General features: G+C 39.6%; 1 protein-coding gene across 2 annotated transcripts in view; it reads left to right on the forward strand.

The window, feature by feature from the left end:
- Positions 1–2,624: 2,624 nt before the first annotated feature.
- The window catches only part of UPF2 (UPF2 regulator of nonsense mediated mRNA decay), a 66,115-nt gene continuing 51,330 nt past the window's right edge, over positions 2,625–17,409 (forward strand). For both annotated transcript variants that reach the window (XM_051623347.1, XM_051623356.1), the window contains exons 1-5: positions 2,625–2,694; positions 8,315–8,694; positions 9,713–10,492; positions 14,919–15,079; positions 16,089–16,286. In XM_051623347.1, the coding sequence (XP_051479307.1) occupies positions 8,333–8,694; positions 9,713–10,492; positions 14,919–15,079; positions 16,089–16,286 (1,501 nt within the window). In that variant the 5' untranslated portion in view covers positions 2,625–2,694; positions 8,315–8,332. The remainder of the gene's footprint in view (positions 2,695–8,314; positions 8,695–9,712; positions 10,493–14,918; positions 15,080–16,088; positions 16,287–17,409) is intronic.

Raw genomic sequence — 17,409 nt, forward strand, 5'->3', positions numbered from 1 at the left:
TATATCTAGGTCAGCAAAAGGTTTTATTGACTTTGGTTCATGTCTAAATGTGAGAAAGTGGTACCTGTGCCAGCAGAAACATGGCTGCTAAGGGCATGTGCTCTGGGTTTGCAAGAGGACTCTCCTGGCCTGACTCTTCTGGCAGAGACAGAGATGTTCTAGGGAAGATTCCTGTGTGAGGCTGATTCAGTATTACCTGATGTTTTGGCTAAGAAAACTAGAAATGCTTCAAAATCAAGGTTGACTGTACTAAATATTCTGACCTAGCAGAGCTGAACTTGCAATATTTTACGTAAAAAAATCCTCATCAGCTGGGAGCATTTCTAAAGTGCTAAAGTAAAGTAGCATTTCTAAAGTAATTCTAGTCCTTGCCCCTTCAGTAGTTACACCAGCCTGAAAAAGCTTCTCACAAGTAAATCCTGACAAAGTTTGTCAGCTGGAGATATGTGGTGAAGAGGTTATCTCGGATCTGAGAGTCAAGATGGACTGGACATAATCAAATGTGATTTATTTTAACAGGATGAGACACAAACTTGTACACCTTGCACTGAAACGTAGCTCCTTTCCAGGAAATGGTGACTATAAATAATCTAAAAAACCCTTAAAATCCTGGCAATGAAACAGATGGGTCTGAAAAAGTTGTTTGAGTATCAGCTTACTTGAAGAAAAAAAAGAATTTTCTGGATGTGGCTACATGGAAATACTGAGTACACCTACAGGTGTACTCAGTACATCAGGACAGTATTTGGCACAGCTGTGACTCCTCTGAACACTGTGTGCATGTTTGGTGCCAGTAATTGAGGAAACACACTGAAAAAGCTGAGAAGAAAAGCTTCAAGAACTAAAAAACCTGAAAGATGCTTTCTATCTGAGACTCAGGAAATGAGATCTACCTGGTTTTCTTTTTGGTAACTTAGTAGGAAAACTCAATCAGTAAGTACAGAAATGAAACAGGTATGTAAAAGGAAAAGCTTTCTAAGCTGTTAGACAAAGGTAAAACAAGTTTTACTTGCATGGTGTCTACAAAAGACAGTTTCAACATAGTTGTACCTGTGTGGGAGTGTGGTGTAATTACAGCAGGAGCTTTTGTTTCCTTTCAAAGTTGTACCAATAGTGCATTTTATTCATGTCAGAAAAGGTAGCAATATGCTTCAAAAGAAGGTAACCCAACATTTATTGAGGTAATGCCAATGAAAATGATACTTAAGCCTAATATAATCCTGAGCCCACCTTTTTAAACCAGTCCAAAAAAAAGCAAGTCCCTGACAGGCTAAAGGATGAGTGCCTTTGGAAAATAAAGTGCCAACACTAACATGAAGTTACCTTCCCCATTTAACCTCCCCTATTTTTCCCCCTGTGTTTAGAACATGGATCCTCACTCTAGTGAGGATCAACCAGCTTAATCAACCTGGTAACTCAAGGTGTTTTGGCAAGTAAAATAAATCTTCATGAAGCAGGGAGACTTGAATGATCTGTGTAAATAAGAAGTGTGAATTCATCCTTCCAAACTTTCCCAGAGATACTTTAGACGTCTGCAAAATGAGCAACAAAGTTAAAACAACAGGGAGGAAAAAAATAAACCAAAACACACAGCAAACCTGTCTAGTCCTGCACCAGTTGGCAGAGAATAGCTAAAACTCTGCATCAGTAAACAGAGCCTTATATTTGGGCTGACTTTTGCCTCTGTATAAAAGGTGGCTTTACCAGCTGAATAATCTCATCATGTACATCAAGGCCTGTGTCTACTCACAGCCAGATACTCTTGTGTGCTTGTTCTAAGTGTAAACACTTCCCCATCACTGGGGAAAAGCTTCTGTGAGAATCAGGAATCTAAATGTACAACAAGTACTGGATTCACAGCCTGAAATTCTGGATTGCACCAGCTTTTTTTCCAGCTCAGGTGGCTCGAGGACTGACCCGCTGCCAACACCAGACCCCGATGTGCAGAGGGTGAGCGTGTCGAACCGATCGGTACGTTTGCTGCCACCGACTGCAGCGCGGTGAAGTGCGCCCGGGCAAGAAATCTGACAGGACAGCAGGATGGAAGGGGAGCCACCGAGCTGAGACTGCGGAACACGAGAGATGACACCCGTTACATCGCCGGTTGTGCGTTATCACGCTGAGCGGCCCCGGCAGCGCCGCCGGCCCCCTCAGCAAGGCCTCCCTTGACATGACACGCGTGACGCGTCTGGACACAGATACGTCACGCAGGGCGACGAGGCGATCCGTGCGCTGAGGCCCCAAGGAAGCGGCGCTGGGGGCCCGTTCCCCTCCTTCCCTCCCTCCCGCCCTGAGGACGGCGTTACCGAGACCCGCCCCCCCCCCCCCGTCCCTCCGCCACTTCCGCCTCCGCCGCCTCCCGGTAACCCGAGCAGGACCCCGCCCGGGGCTGCCCTTCGCGCTGCCTGTCCCCCGCCGGTCGAGAAGAGCCGCTCGCCCTACCGGCCAGAGCCGCGGTGAGGCGGTGCCGCCGCGGTGAAGCGGTGCCGTCCGTTCCGTCGCGTCTGGGCGAGGCGGGGCGGGCGCTCCGCGCTCGGTCGGGGCGGCGCTGTCGGTCAGGCAGCGCGGCGGGCGGCCCGAGAGGGAGCGCGGCGGGTGCCGTGAAGGGAGCGGAGCGAGGGGGCCTCGGGGCTGCGGCGGGTGGAGGGGGCGGAGGTTCCCGCGCGGCTGGGCCGATGTCTGCCCCGGGCGCAGGTAGCGGGGCCGGGGCCGGGGCCGCGGCCGTTTGGGGAGGGCTGGGCGGCCCGGAGGGTGCGGCGGCGCCGGGGTGTGTGGGGAAGAGGGCCCGGGGGAGGCGGTGGGAGGGCGCGGGGGCCTGTCGGAGGCGGGGGCCGTGAGGGGGGGCTCCCGGGGCTGAGGCGTCCCCGGGGCTGAGGTATTCCCGGGGCTGAGGTATTCCCGGGGCTGAGGCGTCCCCCGGGGCTGAGGTGGCCATAGGGGTGAGGAGGAGGAAGGGCTGGGGTGCGGTGCCCGCAGGGCAAGGGGAGGCGGTGGCAGGGGGAGGGACAGGTGGCTGTTTTTTTCTCAGGCTTTTGGTGCCAGCGGGAAAAGGGGAGAGCCCGAGAAGGTGGCGGGGTTGTTAGGGAGCCTGCCGACCTGGGTTGACGTGTGTAGGGGCGTCCGGAGGGAAGCGAGGAAGGTTGTTAGCTCACAAGTCTTCTACTCCGCGTTTATTTAGTGACTTGTCTGTAGGCCTCCTTTTTTTTTTTTTCCCCAGTGAAAAGCGTGTTCCTGGAGATCTGACAGCAAAACACTTTCTCCGAGACTTAGGGAATCGAAAGTAAAAGTGCCCGGCTGGTTGGGCAGGTCTGCCCTCCTTGCTACTGTGTTAGGGGGGGCTTTTATCTCTGCACTGTGATTTCCTGTCTTGCTCTCTGTCTCACCTTTCAAAACTTGAGGCTAAGTTTATTTTCTTCTGATTGACCATGGCATTTTTCTTATGGTCCTTCCTTTAAGAGAAACCTTAATTACATTTCGATTCTTGGAGCTTTTAGTTCTCTGTGGTGAAGTTGGTTGCTCTTCAAGGTTTTTCAGCCAGTCAGAAGTAGGAGGTCTTGTCTTTGTTCTTTATCTCCCTGCTCTCTTTGGTAGTAGAGTAGCTGCATAAAGAAATCTTGATGTGATCAGTTTAATTTTCAGTAGCAGTAGAAATGAATTTGAAAACTCTCAGTATTCTTAGTTTAATGAAGCCATGTTTCTTTCCCATGTACTTGTATTTGCAAGGATTGAGATTCTGGTTCGTGATATTGTGGTCTGTGACTATCTGCTGATTTTATTGATTTGAGAGGGTTAAAGTATTTCAGACCAAGTTGTTGATATTTATCCTTTTATTCTGAATAGTGACTAGATTAATGATGCTTCTATTAATGGTTGGTTTCCTTGAGAGTAAGTTCATAGATGCTCTCTCTTAGATGTTGCCTGTGTACTTTTAAGACCAATTTTTTAAGTTTCTGAGCCTAGAGTATCATGAACCTGATTCCATCAGTTTTTCAAATTGATATGAAAAAAACCAAGTAGAAATTCAGGTAGGAAAAAAAAAATGTCTTAACTAAGTGTGAGTTAGGGTAGGTCAAATAGTGAAAAAATAAGAAAAATTGATTCCTCTGGGAAAACAGCATCTTTTACTCATGCAACTGAGAAGACAGAGTGTTAAAGCATCTAAATGTGACTAGAAATGAGCTGCCCAGAGTCCAAAAGCATGTGTAACACTGGGCTTGTACCTGTCTTCTCTGTCCTTTCTAATTTTCAGCTGTGAGCACCAGTGCTTCCTATCTGTTGGTTTATGAAGTTCATATTCTTATCATGCTTTTTCATCAGTACATTCACATAAACATTAGATATCAGATAGAAGTTCTCTTAATGATTAAGTTTCTCTTAATGTTTTTTTATAGTTCTCTTAATCTGGACCAAACTGTATAACTTATGCTTAGGGAAATTAGGCCCAGGTGAACCTGCTGCCTGTTGATTTCTGTGTTCCTCTGCTTGCCATGACTTTTGAACCTTTCAGGCAAATTAGGCAGATGTTTTGAAGGTATGAACCTTCTATAGATTTTGTGGCAACTTGCAGCTGAGGAAAAGTAGCAAGGTCTGAATGAACATTCTTGCTGAGGGAAGGGCTCTGGCACATGCTCAGGGGACAGTTGTGTTTGCCTGGGCTGTTGGCTGACACTGGTGTGCTGACCATTGCATCCCTCTGTGGATAGCTTGGAGGAAGCCACCACACTGCCTGGGTTGTAGACATCAGTGAGCTGGCAGTGCAGCCACAAGGGTTTGTGAGATAATGAACTATATAACTAGCAGGTTGTCAGGAGTATGTAACTTACATACTCTGTGATACAGGACAGGGATCTGTTAGCACAGAATTGTCAGAGTTGGAAGGGACCTCTAAAGTTCATCTGGTCCAACTCCCCTGCTAAAGGAGGATCACCCAGAGTACATGACTCAGGGCTGTATCCAGGTGGGTTTTGAGTATCACCAGAGGAGACTCCACAGCCTCCCTGAGCAGCCTGTCCCAGTGCTCTCACCTGCACAGTAAAGAACTTTTCCCTCCTGTTTAAATGGAACTTCCTGTGTTCCAGCTTGTGCCTGTTGTCCTGTCACACGGAGCTACTGAAAAGAGTCTGGCTCCATCCTCCTTGCACCCACCCTTTAGATACTTACAGGCATTAATAAGGTCTCCCCTCAGCCTAATACTATAAACTAGATTGTTGCTGGGGAGGGAAGCAGATAATAATGCCTTGTGGTTGAAATAATAATGTACCTAATTATGTTTCATCCCTTTTCTTTTTATCCCTTCTTCTCTATTTCATATTTATGCAACCAAATGTCAGATATGTCTTTAAAACTGAATTCTGAGTTTGTAAAATTACTGGGAGCTTGAGTAATGCAGTGATTTTGGTAGGTGACTGTGTTGTTAAAAGTTATGTGTATAGCTGGATATTTTGTTCCTGGTTTGGGTTTTTTCCCAGTTGTAATTGAATTACTCTACTAAAAACAAGTGGGGGACAAAGGTAAAAGCTGTAGTTTTGGAACTGCAGCAATTTTCCCCACAATTTCTTTTATCAAACAACCCTTTTCTCCCAATGTTTTCTTAGCTCCTAATGAATACATTTCAGAATCTAACACTTATTTTCTTGATTAATGTTTGACACAATTTTTTTGTTTAATAGGCCTTTTGTGAAAGACATTTTAATACAATTAGTGGAGTGTCTCATGCAATGTTCTAATGGACCTAATCTTAATATTTATTAAGATATAGTGATGCTTAAATGCTAAAAGCTTCTCTTTCAAACACCTTTTGCTAAAAATGGTGGGAGAGTTTATCTGTCTCAAACTGATGACTTTTCCAATGTGGATTTGTAGTGAGAAAAGATTAACAAATTGTTACTATTGAATTTGAAACAGAACAGCTAGATGATTTGCATTTCCCAGGTGGATCTGTGAGGGGCAGGTTCCACTCAACTGCCTACAGAGCTGGAAAAATTAATTCGGACCTTTGGTAGGAAGGGATTTGGGGGCTACTTAGTTGTTTGGGTTTTGTTGATATATTTTTTTTCAGGTTAAGTACTGATTTAATATACGATTGTTTTAAGATTATGTAGGTCGGTGTTTTTGAAATCCAAGTAGTTCTAGATGTTCAGCTGTGAAACCTTTCAGTTGTAGACATGCATTAGGGAGCCAAATTTACTAGTACTTGTTTAAGCAATGCTAATTTGATTGGTCTCATTTCGATAGGTCATTGTCAGAAACATTTCTTTGTTGGTGCTGTTGCCAATTGCTGTCAAAGAGGCCAGGTTCTGAATAGGTTCTCCATGTCTGATTTGTCTCTGCTCGTATATGAATATACTGTGAATTTCTGCAAACAATTTTTTCTTCAGAAGATCTGGACAAACATCTTAAAAATTGTAGCACAGCATTTCTTATAGGATAGTCAGTATATGAATCTGTTATGTTATAGATTGGGGGTGGGTAGGGAATGTGGGATACTTAGAAACAGCTTTTTCTTTAGTTTGATGTCTTGTTTAAAAATATATCTGTCAAAACTGTTAAATATAAGACTAGAAGCACTCTACACTAATTGCAGTGCAAGGGTTTCATTATGCACTTTATTGAGTAGATACAGGAAGTATCTTGAGTCTAGAGTATTTTTATAATCCATTTTGAGTAAAATGTTGGGCAAAAGTAGGGGTGGCAATTTGCAATCAAACTGATATTACTAAGTGGTGGTTCTTTAGGAGGTATCACATGCAATTGAGTCCCACCAGTCCTGCCTATACGTGCATTTAACTTGAAGCATGTAAATATGTGAAAGTTATTTTTTAATAAATTAATTTATTCTGAAGTAAATAAGGTTGAGGTGGTTCCCATTGCCTTTTTCAGTACTGTCTGACCCTATCTCATCCTGAACATGAGTTGGCAGAATGCCCCTGCATTCAAGCCATTCTAGACTGTAGTAACCAAGAGCTACCCAGCAGGTTAAGGAAGTTGAGTCTTCCCCTCTGTTTGACACTTACAAGACCACAACTGGACACCACATCCAGTTCTAGATTGTCTGTTCCAAGAAATGCATTGATGTGATGGAGGAAGTCCATTGGAAGGCCACCAAGATCATTAGGAGGCTGGAAGGCATGCTATCTGAAGAGAGACTGAGAGAACTAGGTTTCTTTATATTTGTAAGAAGAGAGTTACTGTCTGCAATAACCAAGCAAGAGAGTGTAGAAAAGGTGGAACTGGGTTCTTATCAAAGATGTGCAGGGATAGGTTGAAAAGAAATGGACACAAGCTGAGGCATAGCAAATTCCAGGATGAATTAGGAAAAGTTTTGTCATGGTTTGGTTATTCAAGTACTAGAACAGGAGCCCTGAGGGAGCAACTTGCATCCCTATCCTTGGAGATGCTCAACACTTAGCTAGCCAAGTCCCTGATCAGATTTGACCTGCTTGGAGCAAGGAAGTAAATGAGGTGACCTTCCGAGTTTCCTTCCAGTCTGAATTATTCTGTGCTTCTGTCCTTTTTAGTTCAGTATTTGTTATTGTTTGGATCCTTAGCCAAATGAAACTAAAGCTTAGAGGGCTAGAAAACCCAAAGCTGCAAAAGCTCCTACAAGTGCCCAGGAAAACATTAGCTGAGTAGAAAAAGATACACTTTAGAGCCTTTGATACCTCTTGATAATTGTAGCCTTTCTGCTGTCATTTCCGTTTGTTCTGCTGGTCAGGAAGTTTGTGCACACATCTTGGTCAACACAGCACCCTCTTCCAGCTGGTACTTGTGCTGTATTGAAGAGTGCTTGAGATGACTGGGGAGATCTCAGGAGGGGTGAGGAAAGAGGAAAGAAAGATGATTGCTTTTCACAGTGAGGACAGTCAGACACTGAAGAGTGCAGTCTCCTTTCTTGTCAGTTTTCAAGACAGGAGCCTAGAGCAATCTGGTCTGACCTCATAGTTGACCCTGCTTTGAGCAGGAAGTTGAACCACTTGAGGTTCTGTCTAAACTGCGTTATCATATGTTCCTAAGTAGAGATAGTGGAAGGAGGAGGTCAGTGGGGTGGAGGTGCTTGTTGATAAATATTTTTATTCATTTTTAAGTTGGAGATACTTTGTTTTCATCAGTCTTCTTTTTTTTTTTTTTTTTATGGACTTCTGTTTATGTTCCTATTAATTTGTACCTGTTGTTAGGTTCATTCCTTAAACCTGTATTTTATTTTGATGAGTCAGGCATTTGTGAGTTGTCTTAGTTAAGAATCAAGTGCATATAGGCGGGCTGTGAAATCTATCAATAAGAAGTTAAAAGTACTTATTTTCCTGTGGTTCTGCAGGTTTGCCTGGGTAACACAATGCCAGCTGAGCGCAAAAAGCCAGCAAATATGGAAGAAAAAGAATCTCTGTTAAATAATAAAGAGAAAGAATTTAGTGAAAGGCGACCAGTGAGCACCAGGGAGAAGCCAAAAGAAGATGTCAAGGTTGGCATGAAAAGGGAGACTTTAAAGGTTCCTGAAGATAAAAAGAAAAAACTGGAAGAGGATAAAAGAAAAAAGGAAGACAAGGAGCGGAAGAAAAAAGAAGAGGATAAAGTAAAGGCAGAAGAAGAACAAAAGAAGAAAGAAGAGGAAGAAAAAAAGAAACTTGAAGAAGAGGAGAAAAAGAAACAAGAGGAGGAAGAGAAAAAGAAACAAGAAGAGGCAGCTGCTCAGCTGAAGTAAGTTGTTCTTTAATGGTTGAGTTGTGTCAAATGCTGTATTCCTGCTGTCGGGATTTTGGGCAGAGTTATTAAAGGTGAATTGTTTGGGTTATTTATTGCAAGTTGTATGTAGTGTTATAAATTTTACATGGCTAGCTGAGTATGCTTTGACTTCTATGTAGTTTTACCTCTAACCTCTTGTTCCTCCAGTCTCCAAAATGGGTTTTGATAGTGTTCTCCATGTGGTGATCATGTAATGCACAATTATGCTTCAGTAAAGAAGCACAGTTTCTTTTAAGATGGATAAGTATTTGTGTCATAAAATTAAAAATACAGGCTCTCACTAGCAGGTCTACAGTCCATAACAGGACAAAATTTACTGTGGGAGGGGGCTATAATGTCTTGTGATCAATCGTAGACAATTGATACCTGAATGGCAAACACAGAGTGTAACCTGGCAGTTTAATATGTGGTATTACCAATACAGTGTTTCATAGTATCTTTCTTACCTGAAGTTTCTACAGTGTTGAAGATAGCATTTTTAGATCAATAAAGCCAAGATTCTGGGCGTTTTTGTGTTTTCTTGTGTTTGAAATAAGTCACTTTCTAAGACAGTATCAGCTGAATTCTAGCTGGGACAGGTGAATTTTGCCTATTTAAAATTTTCTAAGTGATTTCAGTAGTCTGGGAATAAAAGATTTCCCTTACCTGTAACCTGTTGAAAGGTTGTTGCTCTTTTCTGTAAGAACTTCACCTCTGTCTGGAATAAATGGACTTGTATGTTGGTATTTTCTAAGCCTGTTGGGATTAGTATGTTCTGCATATAAATATTTTAGAAATTTTATTTTGTAGCAAGTAGTACTTCTCTTTTGCAGCAAAAAAATTAAACAGTTTATGAAGCAGATGCTTTAGCTTTTTAGGATTAATTTATTAAATATTTAAAAGTACAGCATTAAGGGGGATTTGTGTTTAGAACCACAGGAGGATTTCCAGTGATGAATTTTTGCTTAAAATGACTAATTTTTCTTTCTTTTAGGGAAAAAGAGGAAGCACACCAGCTCCATCAGGAGGCTTGGGAGCGCCATCAGGCAAGAAAAGAGCTTCGCAGCAAAAACCAGAATGCACCAGAAAATCGCCCTGAGGAAAACTTCTTCAGCAGACTAGATTCCAGTCTGAAGAAGAACACAGCTTTTGTTAAGAAGCTAAAAACCATTACAGAGCAACAAAGGGACTCCTTGTCCCATGACTTTAATAGCCTGAATTTAAGCAAATACATTGCAGAAGCAGTAGCTTCTATTGTGGAAGCCAAACTGAAAATATCAGACGTGAACTGCGCAGTGCACTTGTGTTCCCTCTTTCACCAGCGCTACGCTGATTTTGCTCCTTCGTTACTTCAGGCTTGGAAAAAACATTTTGAAGCCAGGAAGGAAGAGAAGACTCCCAACATCACCAAGTTAAGAACTGACTTACGTTTCATTGCAGAATTGACAATAGTTGGGATTTTCACTGACAAGGAAGGTCTGTCTTTAATCTATGAGCAGCTTAAAAATATTATTAACGCTGATCGAGAATCCCATACTCATGTTTCTGTGGTTATCAGCTTTTGTCGGCACTGTGGAGATGACATTGCTGGTTTGGTACCAAGGAAAGTAAAAACTGTTGCAGAGAAGTTTAACCTGAGCTTTCCTCCTAGTGAGATAATTAGCCCAGAGAAACAACAGCCCTTCCAGAACTTGTTGAAGGAATACTTTACATCTTTGACCAAACACCTGAAAAGGGACCACAGGGAGCTACAAAATGTTGAAAGACAAAACAGGTGACAATTAAATGTTGCTTTTTATTTGTGGAGAAAAAATAGCATGTTTATGAAATGCCTGAATTTGTTTTAGTGTTTGTAAGCAAAGTCAGTTAGTGGTGTGTAGAAGTATATTCTGCAGTATATCTAAAAAAAGTTCTGAATTTGCTTTAAATACCTAAAAAGCAAAAACTAAAAAGACCCTTCAAATATCTTTAAAGAAAATGGAGGCTGACCTTTAGCTTTAATTCTCTGAACTTTATTAGTTTGGTGATGCTGCCTTAGCAGCTTGAGGGTAATGCTTCTTTCCAAGCTGGTACTGTCCTTTTCCAGTTGGCACAATCTGATTTCTCCCTTTCCACCCATACATATTTAACAGAGCATATGCCATGAAGACTTTGGCTTGTTCACTTTTTTTTTTTAGTGTGGGGAAAAAATTTGGTGTATCCCTTACACTTTAATATGGGCAAATTTTATATATTAAAATTCTGGAGAATATAGACAATTTGATTAAAATCCTCTTTAAGTGTCTATATGAAATACTAATATTGAAAAGCAGGAATATACACACCTTTAAGATCTGAATAATTTAATTTCTGCCATGACCACATTGTTTAATAATTGCTTGCTTTTCATTAAAGCAGCTTGAATTGTCATTATTTGAGCAAACTTAAACCCAACTCTTGGCCTTAAAACATTGTCATTCTTTAATTCACATTAAAGCACATTTGAAAGCATTCCAAGCACATAGAAATGGACATATTACTGTGTGTAGGCAAAGGTTTCAACTAAAAGGCTGCCCATCCATGCAAAGCCAAATGTATGCTTGGAATACATTAAAATTTGGCATTCTGTTAAAGGATTTTCACCAGCTTAAATTCTCAGAAACGCCTGTTTTTCCTTTTACATGTTCCCAAACCCAAACCCAAAACAAGGCTTTAAATTTTAATCTGTTGTGCTGATGGGTATTGTGCTGCAGTTCTATCTGGCTGTGGTCAGCTAAATGGTATATTTCACAAGACCATGAACTGACTTTTCAGCTACCATTATTTCTACAAGCACTTTATTAGTTTACAGTGGGTTATTGACTTATTTTTTTCAAGTTAACAGATGTACATTTTTATGCTTTCACAATTGTAACTGGTTCTGGGCACATTGGATCTGGCTGGGATTTCAATGAGTATGCTGGAAAGTCTGTTTGATAGGAAATAAAGTGGAGAAAAAAATGCCAGTAGATAGGAAGAATGTTAAGAAGAAGGAACATACATGTTCTGGGAGAGGGAAGTATACTTTAATGTTTACTTGCACAACTGGATAAAAATCACTGGATAGAGTCCTGAGCAGCCTGATCCAATCTCATTGAGTCTGCTTTGAGTAAATCAGACAAAAAACCTCTTTATGCACCTTATCCAAATTATACAAATGAACTTGAGAGCAAAGCTTTACTTTTGAGAAAGAATGTGAAGAAGTATAGTTTATCACTGGATTAAGGTAATTTTCTTATTTATCTCTGTCTGAACTTTCAGATGTTTATTTTAGCTGCTTAATAAAAGTTGGGGAGTAAGTTTTGTTAAAGATATAAGACATCAAAAACTTCCCTGCCTAAGTTTATTTGCTCACAACATGTCTGTAACAAGAGAGATATTTGATGTTTGCATATTATGATTGTGCAAGGCCTGAGGACAAAGACAGAAATCTGGCTGCTAAGAAGTCTGTGAATGCTATAGAAATCCTAAATTGTGGATTTCTGAAAAATGGTTGCAGTGATGTGTTGTTGTTGGGTTTTTGTTTGTCTGGGTTTTTGCATTTACTTAAAAACAAACAAATAAAAACCCAGGAGGAAATAGTCCTGTTGGAAAAACTGGTCCTCTGTGTATTTGAAATGTGATCCACTTTGCTGATAGCAACAGCTTTTACTCCCACTGTTATTCCAGAGCTAGTAAAGTGAACAAGCAGCAAACTGTTCCCTCTTGGACATCAACAGTGTCATATGTTCAGGTTATGATATTTGGTCAGGTAGATAATGTATCTGTGTCAGGAGAGTGACTGTGAATTAACTCAAGTTGTACAGACTGCTTGAAAATTAATATGCTAACCTTAACAGTGCTTTAATATTATGTTACCTGCTGAATCATTTAAGTAAAATTAAAGCATTATTAGCCATAAGGGTTTATGCAAGTGGATAATTAGGAAAACTACCTTGAGTCCACTTTGACAATAGCACCTGATGGTCATTTGGTTACACAGCTAAGGGCAAAGCAGAATGTGTGCAGTCTGTGTCATTAGGATGAGGCAACTTGATTCCTAAATGGTGGCCTGAGTTTTTGAAAGTGAGTGTTAGATATGAAAGAAACTTCTTTTGTCTAAATTAAGGACGTTTTTAAGATCCAATGAGGTGGTGTTGTGGCACTTTGTGAAATTCTGAAGAGGCATCAAGTTCTGTATATCGTGCTCTTAATTATATAAAAAAAATGAATTGTCCTTTTTAAAGTTTCCTTGGTATGCTTTAGCTTGAATTTGTTGGCATTTATCTTTTGGGAACTGAAACTGAGAACTGAAACTCTTGTATTGTTGTTATAGCACTTTGCCTTTTTATTTTTTAGTAATAGCACAGAGCTTCAGTGCTTATGTTTATGAGGCTGCTGTTACATTTTAAACTTCAAATATGTACCTAGTGGATATCTGTCTCTGTGGAAGGGCTATGAATTGGCACTTAGCGTGTTTCCTGAATCCAAATCGAACTACTGCACTTCAGAAAGTCAGTGGTTATTCAGTTTGTTAATTTTTCCTGCTCTACTTTGCAGGGGAAGATAATACATGTTATTTAGGTGTGTTTTTGTAAGAGGGTCAAGAAATAGAATTTTTTTTCTAGCATTACTGCTTCTCACCCTTTAGCAAGACATCTATGTCAAGTTTTGGTTCTGAGCAGGTGTAGAGGATTTTGTTGCTCATCCTGTGAATTTGTTATGTACAGAGATGACTTTTATTTCACAGTTAATCTGGAACTGAAAAAAGACTGATATCCCTCAACTTAAATTGCTTAAATGGTTTTAGAATTTTTATGCCATGAAATGTTTGGGTCTTTTTGGCAAGAGTGTGATTGTGTAATTCTTGCTTAATAAAAACCTAGTGATAATGTAATGATGCAGCCTGCTTTAGGAATGATAGCATTTGCACCTGATTTCAGACTTAATCTTCTGATGCTTTCATCTCAGCAGGATGCATTGTCAGTGGTTCTGGCTAGTTAGTCCAGTGTTACTAGCATTATCCAAGCTATTGTCAAACTGGAGACTTGCTAGGCAGGCTCATCCTGTCAGATTCCCTTTGAAAGTCCGTGTTTGAGCTGAGCCCATTTGTGTCTGTAGCTGTAGCAGCCCTCCTCAAACGGCTCAGCCAGCCTGAAGCATCCCTTACTGTAAAAAAAAAATGACTTGTGCCTCATCCATATAGGAGCTGTTTGTGCAGAGTGAATCATGTCATGGATGGGAAAATGCTTTTCTCGGGAGCTCAAATTGGGGAAAAAACAGATAATTGCTAGTAAGCAATGAGTTTATTCTTAGATAACCCAAAAATCAAGGGTTGACTGTCTTTCATTGTGGCAAACTTTGTGCTAACAGAGATTACTTTGTTCTGTGTATTTGATTCAAACTACTGAAAGTTTGTGATGTTTTTATTAATTCTTTTTAATCCAAGATGTCTTATGTTTCTAGCTTCTATAGGGGCTCTGTAAGAGATTTCTATTATTTGTATTCCTTTTTGGAATTTGATGTCAGAAGTTGTATAACACCCTCTCAGAATCAAGAAGTGTAATTTTTAGTTTTGTTTTAATAAATTAAACTAAATGAACAGTAACTTGCTGATATTCATCAAAGTTGCTTTAGTCCAAGAGTTTTCAAAGGCCTTGAGGAAATTTTTTTACAACAATTAAATTTTTGGTTTAGAAATTAAATGAGAAAGTATGTTAGAAATTAAATAATAGTTTCATAAAAGAAAAAAAAGGACAGTGGTAAAACAAATGTAATTTGCCTTACTTTGGACTGACAGCCTTGAAATAACTTGGTTTATTGGAAGATTATTGGCTGGTTTTAATTTGCAACTTTTTTGAGCCTCCTGAAAACGTATTGTTAGTTTTCATGTAAGTTGAATGTTGGAATTTACTACAAAAGTCTTTTCATAGCACAGAACTATCACAAGATAATCATGGCCAAAAAAATAAATAAATTAGCCTTTCTCTTTGAACATGAAGTTACAGCTTCTGTGACTGGACAACCCTCAATGACATTGAAGTTGGTAATTCTGTATGGTCGTTTGGAAAAAGAATAGCATTGTTCAAATTTTGGCTATTGTGGTCTAAACTAGGATTCCTAGTTGCAATCCAACTAGGATTGTTCAGAGTAACTCAAATATTTTAATAGGTCACTTTACTGTAACTTTGATTTTTTTGTAGGCGCATTCTTCACTCCAAAGGAGAGCTGAGTGAAGATCGACACAAGCAATATGAGGAATTTGCAATGTCCTATCAGAAGCTGTTGGCAAATTCTCAATCTCTAGCTGATCTTTTGGATGAAAATATGCCTGACCTTCCCCAAGAGAAACCAACACCTGAGGGTAGGCCATCTTCTAAAGCAACTTAACAGAAGGCTGGGCTTGCCTTGGATGTGGTGGGAAAGCTAACCAGACCCTCTCACTGATGTCTTCTTTCCAGTGATTTCTTTTTATTTAGGCTTTCCTCCTTAAGAATATCAATGAATGAATAATATGTGTTGTTTTTGTTAAACTAATTAAACCTAACATGTAACCATAACTATTGTGTATGTTATATAGTTACAATAACTTAAGTAATATCTCTTTAGATTTGTTTCAGGTAATAAAGGAATAAGTGGAAAATCAAAAAGATTTTTAACCTAATCCTTTCTGGTTTATATAATGCATTTTTTTAATATTTAAAGAACTGTATATTGTTAGAGTTTTAAAATCTGATATTGGTTCAAAAATGCATTTGAATTATATTTTGGGTCATGATGTTATGAGCAGGAACATGTTGTTAAGCCATACAAGTCACTAGATGGCTCTCTGACCTCCTGAGAAGTACAGAGTTTAACTGGTAAAGCTTTCCAATGCTTTCATGAATTTCAAATTTTAGATTTAGAGGTTATTTTGAAATCATGTGTGCATTTTGTCTGAGGTCAGACACCCTGAGGTAAATCTCTTGAATGCTTCTAAATTTAAAATTATTATTTTTAAACTTGTGTTCTTAGAATACAATGGGGTACAATTCATCATACTCAAAGCAATTACTTTTTCTGCTAATGTGGTTAAAGTCTGTTACAGCTTTCCTTTTTAATACCTCCTAATGTGCTGCTTGATTTGAGTTAATCTCCAATACTGCCTGTGTTTTCTGTCCAAGTCCAATTTGAAATTTTAAGATAATTTATTGACATACCTAATATTAATATTTTATTGCTAAAAGCACTTTAAAGAATGCATTGCAATATTTAGTAAAAACAGTGGTAGTAATAAATAAGTTCACATGTTTCTGAAAGTATTTTTTTTAATCTTTAAAGGTGCCTCTAAAATTTGTGTGAATAACTTTCTTATGGTTTCACTGTTTTTGCAGAACATGGACCTGGTATTGATATTTTCACACCAGGAAAGCCTGGAGAATATGACCTGGAGGGGGGTATCTGGGAAGACGAAGATGCTAGAAACTTCTATGAGAATCTCATTGACTTAAAGGCTTTTGTGCCAGCAATTTTGTTCAAAGACAATGAAAGATGTTCCCAGAGCAAGGATTCTGGCAAAGATGAATCAAGAGGTAGAATGCTTAGATGAGTATTTTTTTAACATACCTTGTCCCACAGATAAGCATATTTGAAGGAAGTAATGAGTCTCTAATGAAATAATTTGTGGTGATCAGGAAAGTACACCAGTTTGGATGAATTTGTAGGGAATCAATTAAGTGGAGTAAGGATTATATCTGGACATGGTACTTAAGGAAAGAAAAGAAGTGAATGCTTCATAGTAGAAATGTAATTTTAAAATAATTTGAGATTAACCAATGTGAGTAAATATTAACTTCCATGTGAGAAATCTAGAAGTTAACCTTCCTTGAAAGATGTCAGTGCTCATTCTGTTTTTTCAGCTGAACTGTTTATTGTAGCTAAGTATCTCAGCATAAAATTCCAGTAGATTAAAAGGCCTGGATGATTCCTCACTTCTGAACTTCCTCACTTCACTAGGTTCACAATCAGGCACTGGTAGACTTCAGTTATAATGGGGTAAAAATGACATTCACCATCACTGGCTCAAAGTGTAACACAACATGCATGTTTGGACAAGAGCTGTGTTCTGGCATTGAGGAAATGCCACCAAAGATACAAGCTACGTAGATTTCTAATATTCATATAGTAGGTCAGTGTTGATTATTCCTGCAATTTCAGCTTTACAGGTCATGCCCTTCTTCCTCTTCTCTAAATTCTGAAATGTCCCTTTGAGGATAAGTAGGTGTTGGAGCATCTTGCCGAGGGAGACTGGAATCTTTGTCTTAAAAGATTTTTCAGGACAACTAGAAAATGTGCCTGAGAAATCTCTGAATATAGTGCTCATCCACTGTGAGCAGAAGGTTGAACTAGAGACCTCACTGAGGTCCATTCCAGACTAAATTAGTCTGAGATTCCAAACAGGTTGCTTGTTTTGTGAGTCTACAATTTCTGTGTGATGTGTACACTGTTCAGTTGTCAGATTTTTAAAAAAAGTTTAAGAATTTTAATAAGATTATTTGCATTGATTTTTTTTTTTTTTAATGAAGCGTAGTCTTCAAATGAGGCCTAAGAGCATAAACAAATGTGGGTAATAATCTCTTGGAAAATGTTCTATGCTGGACCAGTGTCCAGCAATATAAGCTATTCCTTTCTGAAACTTCATCTAGCGCTTGTTTT

Source organism: Apus apus, chromosome 1 (assembly GCF_020740795.1).
Source record: "Apus apus isolate bApuApu2 chromosome 1, bApuApu2.pri.cur, whole genome shotgun sequence".
NCBI classification, from domain to species: Eukaryota; Metazoa; Chordata; class Aves; order Apodiformes; family Apodidae; genus Apus; species Apus apus.